This window comes from Petromyzon marinus, chromosome 10, assembly GCF_048934315.1.
Source record: "Petromyzon marinus isolate PM22_M1 ecotype Great Lakes invasive population chromosome 10, UKy_Petmar_22M1.pri1.0, whole genome shotgun sequence".
Lineage (NCBI taxonomy): Eukaryota > Metazoa > Chordata > Hyperoartia > Petromyzontiformes > Petromyzontidae > Petromyzon > Petromyzon marinus.
In genome coordinates, this window is record NC_133676.1 from 16,631,711 (window position 1) to 16,647,862 (window position 16,152).

The following is a 16,152-nucleotide window of genomic DNA, read 5'->3' on the forward strand; positions in this document are numbered from 1 at the left end:
TATACAAATTTTGACGCGTTTTTGCCGGATTTTTGTTGTTGTTATTCTGTCTCTCACTGTTCAAATAAACCTACCATTAAAATTATAGACTGATCATTTCTTCATCAGTGGGCAAACGTACAAAATCAGCAGGGGGTCAAATACTTTTCCCTCACTGTATGTATTTGAGTCAATTATGCTGATCTGTTTGTCCGTTGGAAATCAGGTTAACCTCATATATAAATCTCACAATGATGAATGAGCTCACGCGCGGATGCTCGGTGGATTGCTGCATGGCAGGGGCCATACGAGATGGCAGAGGCTTGCAAGGGCCCTCATGCGGGAGTGGATTGATTATGGCTGATGAAGGTGATAGTGGTGCTTCTTTGTTATAAAGATGCAGCTCTGTTTTCTGACATTTGTTTTCTTACACCGTTATTAATGTCGCTGTCATTTTTGTATTTGAGTAATTAAGTTTCATAATATATCTTCATATATCTTTTTTTTTGCAAATTGGACCGACACGGTACATAGGCAATTACGCTTGACTCACAATACGGAAGAGAGGCACAGCATTTAAGACCTACAGTTTAACGGGCAGCTGGGAAGTTACCATCAACTATTCTTATCTCTTCAGATTACCAAAACAATGAAAATACCATATATCTCAGGAGTAACTGACACATTAGCCTGTGTTTTGCAAAAGCAAAACATTAAAGTAAGATTTGGTACGGTACACAAAATAAAAAAAAACTAGTGTCATGTACTAAAGATGAATTACCGAAGTTATCAACAAAAGGTGTATATCGGATCAATTGCTTATGCGGTAAATGTTATATTGGACAGACGGGACGTAACATCAGCGTGAGACTAAAAGAACACCAAAGGAACATTACATTATCTCAAACACAGCTGTCAGCAGTGGCAGCGCATGCTTGCCAACAAGGACATTCAATTGATTTTGATAACGTTGATGTGTTATGCAAAACTAATTATTATTGGCCAAGACTAATTGGAGAATCCATCGAAATTGAGAAAAATACAAATAATTTTAACCACTGTGATAGCTACAGACTTAGCGCAGCCTAGAAGCGTATTATTAAGTAACTAGGGGTGGCGGCCCCTTACAACCATTAAGGCCTTTGGCCAGAAAAGTCACAAAAAAATTGCACACGAATGACGCATTCACGCAAGCACCCGATGCTACGTTTTGAAGTTTTAAAATGAAACATCTTTGAATTGTATTATGTTTTGAATTAGATATTTTTATTTCTTAATTTAAAGCTTACATCATTTTACATCTGGAAGACTTAATTGAAAAGGACATTTCGTGTGAATTTCCTCTCGTCGTTAAGTAGATGGCCTTGCTGGGGGGTTAGGTTCGATGCGCACTTTCACCTGTTTGGGATTGCGGGATCGAGATAAGGCGACATAGAGCAGCTGGCCGTGCGAGAAGACCGCCGTCTGCAGATCGATTCCAACGTAATCGAGCGTCTGTCCCTGCGCCTCCGTCGTTCATGCAGGGGGGCGTGTGAAGGTTTGCAGCGCCCCTTGCACGAAAACGACGGAAAGTGCAGCGTTCATCACAGATAAAGTTGTGCGCTTACAGCGAGGGAAAAAAGTATTTGATCCCCTGCTTACTTTATACGTTTGCCCACTGACAAAGAAATGACCAGTCTATAATTTTAATGGTAGGTTTATTTGAACAGTGAGAGACAGAATAACAACAACAAAATCCAGAAAAATGCATGTCAAAAATGGTATGAATTGATTTGCATTTTAATGAGGGAAATAAGCATTTGACCCCTCTGCAAAACATGACTTAGTACTTGGTGGCAAAACCCTTGTTGGCAATCACAGAGGTCAATCGTTTCTTGTAGTTGGCCACCAGGTTTGCACACATCTCAGGAGGGATTTTGTCCCACTCCTCTTTGCAGATCTTCTCCAAGTCATTAAGTTTTCGAGGCTGACGTTTGGCAACTCGAACCTTCAGCTCCCTCCACAGATTTTCTATGGGATTAAGGTCTGGAGACTGGCTAGGCCACTCCAGGAACTTAATGTGCTTCTTCTTGAGCCACTCCTTTGTTGCCTTGGCCGTGTGTTTTGGGTCATTGTCATGCTGGAATACCCATCCACGACCCATTTTCAATGCCCTGGCTGAGGGAAGGAGGTTCTCACCCAAGATTTGATGGTACACGGCCCCGTCCATCGTCCCATTTATGCGGTGAAGTTGTCCTGTCCCCTTAGCAGAAAAACACCCCCAAAGCATAATGTTCCCACCTCCATGTTGGGAATGGTGTTCTTGGGGTCATAGGCAGCATTCCTCCTCTTCCAAACACGGCGAGTTGAGTTAATACCAAAGAGCTCCATTTTGGTCTCATCTGACCACAACACTTTCACCCAGTTGTCCTCTGAATCATTCAGATGTTCATTGGCAAACTTCAGACGGGCATGTATATGTGCTTTCTTGAGCAGGGGGACCTTGCGGGCGCTGCAGGATTTCAGTCCTTCACGGCGTAGTGTGTTACCAATTGTTTTCTTGGTGACTATGGTTCCAGCTGCCTTGAGATCATTGACAAGATCCTCCCGTGTAGTTCTGGGCTGATTCCTCACCGTTCTCATGATCATTTAAACTCCACGAGGTGAGATCTTGCATGGCGCCCCAGGCCGAGGGAGATTGACAGTTCTTTTGTGTTTCTTCCATTTGCGAATAATCGCACCAACTGTTGTCACCTTCTCACCAAGCTGCTTGGCAATGGTCTTGTAGCCCATTCCAGCCTTGTGTAGGTCTACAATCTTGTCCGTGACATCCTTGGAGAGCTCTTTGGTCTTGGCCATGGTGGAGAGTTTGGAATCTGATTGATTGCTTCTGTGGACAGGTGTCTTTTATACAGGTAACAAGCTGAGATTAGGAGCACTCCCTTTAAGAGTGTGCTCCTAATCTCTTTAAGAGTGTGCTCCTAATCTCAGCTCGTAACCTGTATAAAAGACACCTGGGGGCCAGAAATCTTTCTTATTGAGAGGGGGTCAAATACTTAATTCCCTCATTAAAATGCAAATCAATTTATACAAATTTTGACATGCGTTATCCTGGATTTTGTTGTTGTTATTCTGTCTCTCACTGTTCAAATAAACCTACCATTAAAATTATAGAATGATCATTTCTTTGTCAGTGGGCAAACGTACAAAATCAGCAGGGAATCAAATACTTTTTTCCCTCACTGTATATATATTCATATTCTTAGTTTTTTCGGTAAAGTCACGTTGAAGGGAAACAACAAAATAATAAAATATATATAACAATAAAAAATAAAAAAATGAAAAAAAAATAAAAGTAAAAAATAAAATAAAATATTTTATTATTTTGTTGTTTCCCTTCAACGTGACTTTACATGAATTACTGCAGTCACGAAAGCTTTAAATCAAAATGTATATATATTATTAAGTAATATAAAATACATATTGCAATTCCTTATAGAGGAGTCACATGCTAAGTAGCTGATTACTGATCTATGACATAATTGCAATACCCCCCCCACCTCCGACTCTGATCACGAATCCTGATGGGGTTCAACAATGATGACGTCATCCTGCACTATTTAAGACCGGAAGCAGGTGAATGGCTTCACTATTCTGGCAAATTGCCTGAAGATGCTGGATGAAATTACCAGCGAAACAGCGTATTCAAATTCTAAATGTTGTGGATTCACTCTTCAAACACACCGATGGGCTGAAGAAGTAACTAATTGGCGTTTTGTTAATGTGACACATTTTTTTACTGATTGGCCGTGTCGGGTGGTGGAGGGTTGCGACACATTTATGCTCACGTGATCTAACCCAAAATCCTTTATTATGAAGAATACTGGTCACGAAAGCCTACGTGTTAAACTACTCTTATCTCTGTTAACCCACAGATACACTGGGATGAAGCGTCGTAGCAAATCCAACTGAATGCCTAAGGAGGAGGAAGGTTCTGCCAGACACGGCGTGATAACTCCTAACAGAACATCACTGTGCGTTGACCTTCCCTCTCACTTTGAAATAGGCGAATGCACTTCAACAACCTCTCAATTTCAACATAATAGCAGAAAAATAAGGGGACGTGTACAATATTCATCCTCCATTGGTACCCCTCATCTCGTATTTTTTCAAAATGCCACAAAAGCAGGAGATTTAAAGTGATGCAAATTCACCACATCTCTGAATGCAATGTGCCCACTTTGCTTTTGGCACACGTTTTGTATGTAGACTTGAGTTAGGACCACCGGGAGGGTATGGTGACTTTGACAGACACATTCCTTTATGTCAATGTTCCCTGGAGCAGTCATGTTACGCCTACGGAGTAATAATAACGCAAAAAGAAAGTGCCTACTTCATACCGACCACAGAGTTGAAGGGTCAGATTGTTATTTTTTTGTATACTGTCACCTATTTGACCAGCAGTCAGTCATACTCCATAGGTCAGGCTGCCTGCGTTGGTTGTGAAAGAAGGGGTCATTTTCAGACGCGCGCTGCCATAACAGCTGAGCAGCAGACATGACGCGCTACTGTGCAGAGGGTGCGAAGAGCAACACTTCTGACAGTGCACTTATCACAAGGTCACCTCATTCTCCGGCAATCATTAACTTAAAAAAAGTCAAATCGCTGTAATCAGTGTCAAAATAGACGGGCAACAACAGTACAACGCTACATTGTTCATATAAATTATAGAGATGCTGTAAAGTGTAGTGACAATGAAACGGGTGCTTTTAAGAGCATAAAGGCAGCTCAGAAACACTAGGTTCTGACATAAACCTGGGGGTTTATTTTGAGTGAAAAAAGTAGCACGTGCAATGAGCGACTTCCGAGACACGTCGTGTAGAGGGCTTATTATTATTTATTTCTCACACTGGGTACAACGCAGGCCGTTACATATATACGTCTCCTCAACTTAGCTACACACAGCCGACCTACTGCACAGTCCCATCGCCTACATCCCAGCACACAGCTGGCTGACTGGTGTGACGATCCGTGCAGAAGAATCTTTACATGCGGCCGGACGACGGAGAGAGATGACGGCGAGCAGCGACGCAGCCACGACCCGGGACCCCACCGTAACATCCCCGAACCTTGGGTCCGCTCTCCCTTATATACCTCTCGGCATGGCCGGGCTGCGCCTCTGGCCACGCCCCCTTCCAGAACCTTCGAGCAGGTTCCCGGAGCTTCCCGACTAACCCCACCTTTAACCTTTAACCCAGATACGCCCCCCCCCCCCCCTTCTGATTAGTTGTTACATAACCTTGCCCATACCCGTGATTACCCTTCCAGGCCAGTTGATGTCACCCTGTCATTACACATGTAAACCAAACATTCTGCACTCGCCATTATGTATTGTTTAGTGAACAAAGAAATAACAATACAATAACAACGCGTGGTTGTGATGTATGGCTCTGGTGTGTTTTTGTGCTGTACCACGTGTTGTTCAGCATGCTGTTAAATTTTTGGTCCCCTCCATATGGAGCGAAACGTTATGCAAAACGCACACAATACAACTCAAAAAGTACATCAGAGTGCTAGGAAATAATAATGTTTGAACAGCTCTGTTAACACCACATTCAAGAAAATATCTATCACAATAGTATCTTATATATGAGGGGCACATCCATTCCCATGAACTCTTTTTTTTTCTGGAGGGCCCTGCATTGGAATGTTTGGCCAAGATATTTTTTAGGTTTTTTTTTTTACTGTGGGAGGATTTAAACTGGATTTCAATTCGAAAAGCAACATAGTTTATACGAGAAGAAACATTTAATAGTTAATTATTCGGGTTTGGTGAGAAACCGGCATACTGCACTGCCATCATGAGCTCTGTGTATCTTCCAGCCCTACCGATATTAGGAAGCCACTGAAGCTATGCACCTTTAAATCTACATTAAACACTCCTTTGCTTAGAACTGCTTTACGTGTTCAGTTGGTTGTCCTTTCCTGCACCTCCGATTAGCACGGTTGGCTACATACGGTACAAAAGAAGTTCTAAGTATATCCATACATAAAGTTCAGCCTTATGCTGCCATGCCTAGCTCTATAATCTGTCACCGAGGTCAATGGTGTATCTATACCGGACTTTTGACAATAGCTCGAGAAGTGGACATCCAGCGGACGAGTGGCAAGTGCAGGTTTGTGATGCCATCCCAGTGTATGAAACATAAGCCATTTTATGTGTTCAATGATACAGCTGCTTATATGTGAATTGTATTGAATCTACGGTTTAGAAGGAGGTCATAGGATACTGAGCATCAATTTGTTTACATCTAACCTAAACAAATAATGATTTGTTTTCCCATCTCAACCACTTGCACAGCACGGCGTGAAGCTGAGCATCGAAATAAAACGTGCAGGATTTCAGTCACCACATCCTAGTATGTAGCTTGTTGCGTGTCTCAGTCAGTCAGTTTGTCCATGTATATAACAAATATAAATTGCTATTGCTTCAATAAGGAAAGGCATTTGTGATGCGCAACTATGACCGATTTTGGCAGGATTTTTTTACGGGAAAAAAAGTAATTTGTGGTTAGTTATTTAATTAAGCACTCTAGCTTGATAACAAGCTATTATGAGACATTTGCAAGTTAATGTTCCAGTTAAAAAAATTGCTTTCATTTTATTTTTTTCAAAGAACAAAAATAATTGCTTTTCAACATGAACATTATTCAAAACATGACCTTGGACATACTACTACATTTAAATTGTATTTAAAAGTAGTATTGAAGATTTTAATAATACTCCTAAATAAAGAGTAGTAATAATAATTATTATTATTACAATTTGGCTACTTAGGTGTTTCATCAGCCCAGTCACCATTGAATTCACACAGGAAAATTATCTAAAATGTTTTGTTTCAATTAACGTCACATATCCCAACAGTGAGATTTAGTTATACATCTATTGCATGTTTTAGGTGACTAATATGCTTTACATGGGTTCAGTGAGCTACATTGGGCATCGGTTGAACGAGGCCGAGTGAAGTAATCATCTACCGCGGTCATTCTTGACATGATGAAATGTTCCTGTCACTGTAGAAGTTTATTTGGTGGACTACTGCAATTCACCTAATGGGGGCACCGCGGTGGCGAGATGTTATCTCCCTCGCCTGGTATGCAGGAGGTCGTGTGTTCGACCCTGACGCCTGCTGTACATTTGGAGTTCGCAAGTTCTCCCCGTGGTCGCGTGGATTTTTCTCCGGGTCCCTGAACGTCCAGTGAAGTCGTATTTTACGAACGATTAATACGCCCGCGTGACCAGCCATGGTGACCTGACTGAGTTTAACCGCAAACCTCCACAACCAGCAGCTGAAGCACCATCACTGAACCACGTCGCTGCCCCATTCCTCTCACTCCAGCCAGGCTTTGATTGGTTAACGTAATGGGTGCGGCCATGTGCTCTACCCATTTAACAGGTTGGCCGAGTGCTCCACCATGCTTATCGATTGCAAACGTTAGCCCTTGGGAGTGATTTCCTGGCGGCGTAACAGTCCACTGGTGGGAAAATGTGTCAGGTTCTCCACATTGCAGTGCAGTATTTTTTGCAGCCTTGGTAAGAGCAGCTTTACAGTCAGAATGGTTTCCCAATGAAAACAAACAACCCCCTGTAACGTTTTGAAGAAATGCCCACCTGTACTGCATAGTTAAAATCAAAGAAAATTTAATAAACCAAACTCTAAAAACGGATTAAACAAAACAGTAACATTTAAAATTGACATACATGCTTTACTGACAAGATAACTCTGATATTGTGATGTTCTGTAAAAAATATATAGATGCAATTTTTTTGCTGCTTTGGAAGTGGCATTGTGCTTTGTATCCACGTTGATGACAAGTGATGGCAATATTCAGAGCATTTAAACGCGATTTTTATTTACACAAAGTCACGTCACCTCTGCTGTACGGTCAGGCCCTCATTAAATATGGGCGGTGACTTTTATCTTCACGAGAAAGTTACGTGCGCAGAAAAGCGTTGTGTCACCGTAGCTCACAGCGGTCGCTCGCCACGCGAAGGCTTGTACACATTTACTGTGCACCCTGAAGTATTGAGAGCCTTTGGCGACGCGCACTTTATGACACAGCCCTCTTCGCAGGTAAATTGTGCGGCGATGAAGCCATGGTGCGCATGAAGCACTCAGCTGCAAGGGCTATGAGATGCCTGTAGAATCAGGCATCTCATCTCAAATCTGTACGGAGTTTGAGCATCAGCCCTTGATTTCCCTTTCTTTTTAATGAGGCACCCACGAGGTTGCATCATCAATGCAGAGGCGAATTGAAAGTTAAAAAGAGCTGCAGATTTAATATGTTCATACTTGGACTCCTTCATTTCCCTTGTGACCACGTTAAGCACCAGTCATTGGCAGTGATTTAATTTATCACCCACTTTATTAAAAGTAGATCCCAACTATGCGTTCGCTAAAACCGTGGATAGGGTAGAGACAGCACGTCACCCAGTAGAAACAATGGCCGATGTTTACCTTAGAAACGTGGAGTGAGCAGGTCAAGCACAACGTGTTAGCTATCAACCTGGGTACGGAATTGCATAACAAGTTCTAAGGCTGGGGCCTTCAGCAGAGCTTTCCAAAACAACTCAGCGACTGAGATGTGGAAGTGGTGTGACTCGTGGTATCTCGACTGGAAAGGAGATTGTGAAGAACAATATATTTAGGAAGAGGTTTGCAAAGTCGAGGAGGTCGAGAGATGTATTGTAATTTTTAGATATCAAGGTAGACATTTTTGATGGACTATGAACATAGCCAACTTTCCTAATTAACGATAGTGCGTGTGGTGTTGTGCAGGTCAGTGATTCCAGCTATACTCAGCGTATCGGTGCAGGTGAAAGATCATAAAAATCGCACGGCAGGATCGGGGGTTTAGCAACTCATAAATTCAGCTGAAAACATGGGACATATGAAATTTCAGATGTTATCGGAACGAGCTTCCGATGGCTTGATGGAGGTTGGAAGAGGGCAAATTACTGAGGCGTCCATGCGTGAGTGGGCAACCAGAGGAGGGTGGCCAAGGATAGGACCTAAAGCCATGCGATGAGACACTGTGAAAACAGACCTTGGAGGGCAGTTGCCGGCAATATGGGTAGCTATGGGATCTGGATGAAAAACAAGGCAGCTCTGGCAAAGTGCAGTGGCATCAACGGCACTGATCAGGATTTTGACCTCAGGTGTTAAACTGTTTGTGTCCAGTGGTAATCTTTCTAAAGGATGTCTGTCCATTCTGTTAAATTGTAACACAACACCGCAACCATATGCTGTGGTTGCAGAGTTCAAGAAGCCGTTTCTGAGAACAGATTTCTGGACGCAACAATTTCCTGAGAAAATGACATGGTCACCGGCTGCATTCGGCATTAAAGTGCCCTCTTTAAGAGATTCATCCCGATCCACACACCATGTGATTTGACCCCATTTGATGTTACTGATCAAAAGACCCACAAGCATCATGACCAAGGATAGAAATAACTAAACCTTCCCAGAGAAGAACGTTTGCATTTTTTTTCAAACATCCTGATTTGAATCTGATCTCACCACTTGCATGCCAGGGCTGTTCCTGTGCACTCCTCTAAACAGAATGACCTTCCCTTGACCTTTTAGGACCTGGCAAGGCATCATAGCGTGCAAATTCCCCACATCGGAATTGTGCATTCACCGAGGAAACTACCGCCAACAACCCCATCGAACGTGGCGCTAGTTTATTTACCCGTCTCTTAAGGTACCTCGTCGTGCGAAGCACATGTCTCGTTAACAGGGGACTACCAAGTCACACCTGAGTTGGATTAACGAACCAGGCGAGGGCAGCAATTTTTCCTAGATCCAAGATTGTATCGAGCCCTAGAGCTCGGGGTTAAAACTACACCCCCCCCCTCCCTGCTCTTTATCAAACATTGCTGCGGATTCTCTAATATCCTCGGGGAAGGGAGGACCTCAGTTTAACGTCCCACCCTTGCAAAACGCCAGCGCGTCGTGACACAGAGCAGCAACTGAGCAATGCATCGAGGGAGCAGTTGAATTCAGGTGAAAAGAGTTCAAGTCCAATCTACTCTGGTTCAAAGTCACAACCATCTGTGAACATATATTGATGTGTTTTGTTTTTCATACAAGTTTATGAGCAGTATTCTACAACTGATTGTAAATTATGAGATTTAGTTTCTCTAGTTCAGATCTCAAAAAATGAGGCTGGGTTGTGGTGTGGCCATCGGCTATTTTACAGTAAAAGAAGCGTGGAAATAGGGTTTGTTGATTATTCAGAGGTTGCGTGTTAGATATATACCTACCAGGCATTTGAGGCATCTATATACGTATATATCCACAGGGACATATTCCACCTTCATATAAATAAGTCAATCGTGAAATAGCTTTCAATGTACGTTGTTTTTGCCTTAGGTCGCGCTCTCCAGGGAAGCATCCCCAAAGTAAATACTGTAGAGGCCTTAATGTAATGACAACAACTCTGAACTCGTTCCACGCTGTACGTTGTCCCGCGTGCCGCGGTAAGCACATGCACATTGAGATCTCAATCTGAATCTGAATCGGATTTTCATTATCAATGAAGACAGCCCGGAATCGCTTCGTTCGGCACGTTGGGACGTGTGTAAATTGGTGGAGTAAATTGGTAATCCCGGAAAAGACGTCGCGAGGACTGGAGTTTGGAAAACTGCTGAAAGCAAGGGGGGGTAGTGCCGGATTATCCGAGTATTAAAAATAACAAATGCTACGGGCCCCGCACTTTCAAGGGTCCCGCGCTAAATGCCTTCAAGCTATCAATTCCGGTTCAGTGATTCTGCACTTGCTCTATTACTATAGAACTATACTGTCTTAAACTTTTATGAACGACTGGGTGTTCAAGGTTAGCGATCTGTCGTATTATCTGGCTGTACAGCAAAATAAAACATACAATTACTTGACTATGCAAGTAAAAAATGCGTGTTTTAATATTTACGTTTTTTTTTATTTAGGGCCCCTTCATAACATATGCTACAGGCCCCGCACGAGCTTCATCCGGCACGGGGGGGAGAGATCTTCTGTTTGCGGCTTTGTGGGCCATTGCGAACTGACTTCACATGCGCCGCATGCAGAATCGGCTGCTTGATTTATCAGCCCTGATTGGGGGGGGGGGGCGAGTCGTCTCGTCACGCGCAGCTACTCCGGTTCAGGCGCGCATAGTTGATAGAAACGTTGCTTCAGAACTTTGTCGTGTGCGCGTGTGTCTCGACATCGCAGGCCGCGCTTGGTGCTTTATCGAGTGGAATGCCCACTGCCCCCCCCCCTCCTCACTCCAAATAGCGAGTGAACATTGCCAACAACAAAAGCACATTGTTTTAAACAGCGCTCAGTACGGCACTCGCATATTGCACCGTGTCACAAAATGTTGTTTGTGCTCATCTGTTACTCACCGGTCCGTAGCAGGTAGCTGAGTCATTGAACTGCAGACACTCGGTGTCACAGGGCACACATGTTGATCCATCCACAAACTCCCGATAGGGTCTGGGAAAGAGAAGACCAACATCAGCAGTCACACCAACTGCTGCTGTCAGCATGTGACTTGGAATTCAAACGCTTTTTTTACCATAGATAGTTACATTCTAATTTTAAAAGTTTTTTTGTTATTTATTTTCTTGTGCAGCGACTGGTAACCAAGCAGAGGTAGTGGACTCATAACCCATACGAACCTACTTGAATCATGTTTGCCAACCCATATCTGAACCCACAAACTCATAACCCATACGAACCTACTTGAATCATGTTTGCCAACCCATATCTGAACCCACAAACTCATAACCCATACGAACCTACTTGAATCATGTTTGCCAACCCATATCTGAACCCACAAACTCATAACCCATACGAACCTACTTGAATCATGTTTGCCAACCCATATCTGAACCCACAAACTCATAACCCATACGAACCTACTTGAATCATGTTTGCCAACCCATATCTGAACCCACAAACTCATAACCCATACGAACCTACTTGAATCATGTTTGCCAACCCATATCTGAACCCACAAACTCATAACCCATACGAACCTACTTGAATCATGTTTGCCAACCCATATCTGAACCCACAAACTCATAACCCATACGAACCTACTTGAATCATGTTTGCCAACCCATATCTGAACCCACAAACTCATAACCCATACGAACCTACTTGAATCATGTTTGCCAACCCATATCTGAACCCACAAACTCATAACCCATACGAACCTACTTGAATCATGTTTGCCAACCCATATCTGAACCCACAAACTCATAACCCATACGAACCTACTTGAATCATGTTTGCCAACCCATATCTGAACCCACAAACTCATAACCCATACGAACCTACTTGAATCATGTTTGCCAACCCATATCTGAACCCACAAACTCATAACCCATACGAACCTACTTGAATCATGTTTGCCAACCCATATCTGAACCCACAAACTCATAACCCATACGAACCTACTTGAATCATGTTTGCCAACCCATATCTGAACCCACAAACTCAGAAGGGGTTCTATTATCTCAAAATACATTATTAGGCAGCTTATATATAATGCATTGTCAAATGAGCCACAGTTAATCACGCATTACACACGCATGTATACCTACATACCGTATGAAAAATATATTTCTGTATTGATACATTTATTTAACTTTTCAAATCAAATCTGGAATAACTCTGAATGCAACAACTAACAAAATGGAATACAAATTCTCGTTTTGAATATGGAATATATTTTATTGCAAGAGCAACAGGCCGCAGTAGCTGCAGCATGTGAGATCTGGAGGGATTAGTGGTACATTATGGATGGTTTAGTGGTACATTATGGAGGGTTTAGTGGTACATTATGGAGGGATTAGTGGTACATTATGGAGGGTTTAGTGGTACATTATGGAGGGTTTAGTGGTACATTATGAAGGGATTAGTGGTACATTATGGAGGGATTAGTGGTACATTATGGAGGGATTAGTGGTACATTATGAAGGGTTTAGTGGTACATTATGGAGGGTTTAGTGGTACATTATGGAGGGTTTAGTGGTACATTATGAAGGGATTAGTGGTACATTATGGAGGGATTAGTGGTACATTATGGAGGGATTAGTGGTACATTATGAAGGGTTTAGTGGTACATTATGGAGGGTTTAGTGGTACATTATGGAGGGTTTAGTGGTACATTATGGAGGGTTTAGTGGTACATTATGAAGGGTTTAGTGGTACATTATGGAGGGTTTAGTGGTACATTATGGAGGGTTTAGTGGTACATTATGGAGGGATTAGTGGTACATTATGGAGGGATTAGTGGTACATTATGGATGGTTTAGTGGTACATTATGGAGGGATTAGTGGTACATTATGGAGGGATTAGTGGTACATTATGGAGGGTTTAGTGGTACATTATGGAGGGTTTAGTGGTACATTATGAAGGGTTTAGTGGTACATTATGTGCTCAGCCGCACCTTGAGATCAGTGAATGCTAAACTGTTGTTGATTCCGAGGTGTTTAATATCAGAAGGGTTGAGGGGCTTCAGTTATGCTCTCTGCCTTTGGAACCCCATCCCAAACCATAGCAGGAATGTTGCTGGCACAATGAGTGGATGAATGAGTGAGTGGGTAGGCGGGTGGGTGAGTGATGAGGCAAATGGGTGAGTTCATAGGTTATATCAATTTCAGGAATGCAGACCCAATAACATTTTAAGTGAAATGTCAACATATTTTTTTCATTTGCTTATCCTGAAACTGGATTGATGAGCCAATTTTTGTTTTGCTCTATGTAATTGTAAAGTTCCTCGGGAAGGTTCTGCGTGTGAGGAGCGCAACGCGAGAGACCATGTGTCCCTTATTGTATCGTGGTGGCGTTCCCCTCACCCACTGGCGGTGTAGCAAGCCTCCACACAGGCGCGCCCACGGCTGAAGAACCTGCAGGAGATGCACTGGTCAGGGCCCGGTCCCCAGCAGCCGTCGTTCGAGCACAAAGGGTCACACAGCATGCCCTCTGAGGCTGCACACGCAAAGGGGCATACGTACACACGCGTGTGCACACGCGCACGCACATGTGAACAGATGTGTCGGTGTGTGTGTGTGTGTATGGATGCAAGCGCATACGACTGCTGTGCACATATGCAGAGAGGTAATTGTAATTGTTTGTCGGTGAGACTCATCAAGGGTGTCAAAGGGAGGACTAACCTGCAGTTTACTTTCACTTTGTATCGCATATCCCAGCAGTCAGAGATGGTTCCATAATGAAATTATGGCAATGATCTTCAAAACCATGTCAGGTTCCTATCGCTAAAAGCTGCGGCTAAAAACGGGATGCTCTCATCTTAACTTTGACGAAGTGCTTTGAATGTGACACTTCCACACGCCATTCACTTTGAGTGGTGTATGCCACTAAGCTGTACGATCAGCTGTATATATTCCAGGCAGAATATATCAGCGCCACACATGCCACATGGTAATGTTTGAATATCAGACGCTACATTTAGATCTCCCGAGTATTTAGTGTGTTCCAGCGGAGACAGGATTGCTATAACATACAAATACTGCAATGTGCACCAGACCCCAAATCTGGGTGTGAGATTAGAAAGTCAAAGTGGTAGCCGTGGCGTAGCCATTTGATCGATTCAGTAATTTTGGGGCAGCGTTGGTGTTTCATCCAGAGAAGATAATCTGTAAGACCCCCCATACGCTGGGATGCTATCTGGCTAGGAGATGGCAGTGGAGAAAGGGGGCCCATGACCCATTCATGTAAAGCTTTGAGTGGTTTTAGCCCATGCATTGGTCTCCTTTGGATTATGTGGTTTACGATACCATTTGCGAAACATGCATTAAGACAATTTGGCCAAGCTTCCCACTGCAGGGTACTCCCACATGTGTGTACGTACATTGAACTTCTTTCGCGCTGCACGTAGCCAACCGCGCTAATCGGAAGTGCGGAGGCAGAAGGACAACAAACTAAACACATAAAAAGCAGCTCTAAGGAAATTAGTTTTCAGTGAGGCCTTCTTGCTTAAATAATAACCAGGCTCGTTTGTGAATGGCAAGCAGAGGGTGGCAGTCAAGGGGGATACACGCACTGCAGTTGGGGGGAGGCTTGTTGTCGTGGATGAAGGGTGTCTGTCGCTCGCTCATGAACACCGACGTCCAGTTGATGGTGTTGTAGTAGCAGAGGCGCTCGTTCTGCTTTAAGTAGACGTTGCCGGCGCTGATCTCGTGCAGCGATGCCAGGCCGAGCGCCGTCACCGTGGGAATACGTGCCACGAGAAGCGAGAAGCCCCTGAAGGAATTGACACAGAGCACCGTCATCGGTTGGATTCGACCTGTCTCGATTAAGCGGCATCTCGGGAAACTACACTAAAACAGTGGAATGCGGGCAACCCTAGGAAACGGACGGACATGTATTTATTTGCAATAGACGTTCAGTCATAGGCAGAGGGAAAGGGGAAGGTCTTGAGGCTCGGCTAGAAAAGGTACAGGGGATCGACAACACAGATAGTAAACTAAAACTCCACTATTTTATTTTTATTTTACCAGGTAAGGCCCACTTAGCTATATAGCTTTTTTTTTAGTAGTGACCTGGCCACAAATGATAGTCCAACGACGTGGCATATTACGTGGAAATTTATAGCAGCCAAATACTCTGAACGCATGTTGATTTTAAATGTGGAAGGAAAAACCGGAGGACCCGGAGAAAAATCCACGAGGCCACCGGGAGAACACGCCAACGCCAGATATACAGCAGCAGGTGTCAGGGTCGAGATCGAACCCACGACCTCCTGTGTACCAGGCGAGGTGGGTGACAACTCACCACTGTTACACCTCTGGGGGAATGGGGCTCTGTCATGTGGAGACAGCAGAGGAGAAAAGCGACCTGGCGCTGGGTGAGGAATGTCTGGGGGCTATGACAAAAAGCCTTGAAAGGAGATGGCCTAGGTATGGAAAAAGAGCTATTCGTGCGGTGGTGATCACCAAAAGTGACTGGTGCCACTTATTGTGAGAAAGATGGACTTGGTGTTGGAGATGACGTGATTGAGAGCGTGACCATGAGAGCGAGCAGGAGAGGAGATAGATCCATGTTTGCCAAGAGTGACTGGAAGAAGATTGAGATACTATTAGACGGATCATCAACATGAATGTTCAAATAATTATTGGTA

General features: G+C 43.6%; 1 protein-coding gene across 3 annotated transcripts in view; it reads right to left on the bottom strand.

Annotated features, from left to right (window-relative positions):
• LOC116940824 (receptor tyrosine-protein kinase erbB-4-like) overlaps positions 1 to 16,152 on the bottom strand; it is a 285,921-nt gene that overhangs the window by 104,401 nt on the left and 165,368 nt on the right. For all 3 annotated transcript variants that reach the window (XM_032951051.2, XM_032951049.2, XM_032951050.2), the window contains exons 12-14: positions 15,076 to 15,275; positions 13,868 to 14,000; positions 11,404 to 11,494 (exon numbers count right to left, since the gene is read on the bottom strand). In XM_032951051.2, coding sequence (XP_032806942.1) covers positions 11,404 to 11,494; positions 13,868 to 14,000; positions 15,076 to 15,275 — 424 coding nt within the window. The remainder of the gene's footprint in view (positions 1 to 11,403; positions 11,495 to 13,867; positions 14,001 to 15,075; positions 15,276 to 16,152) is intronic.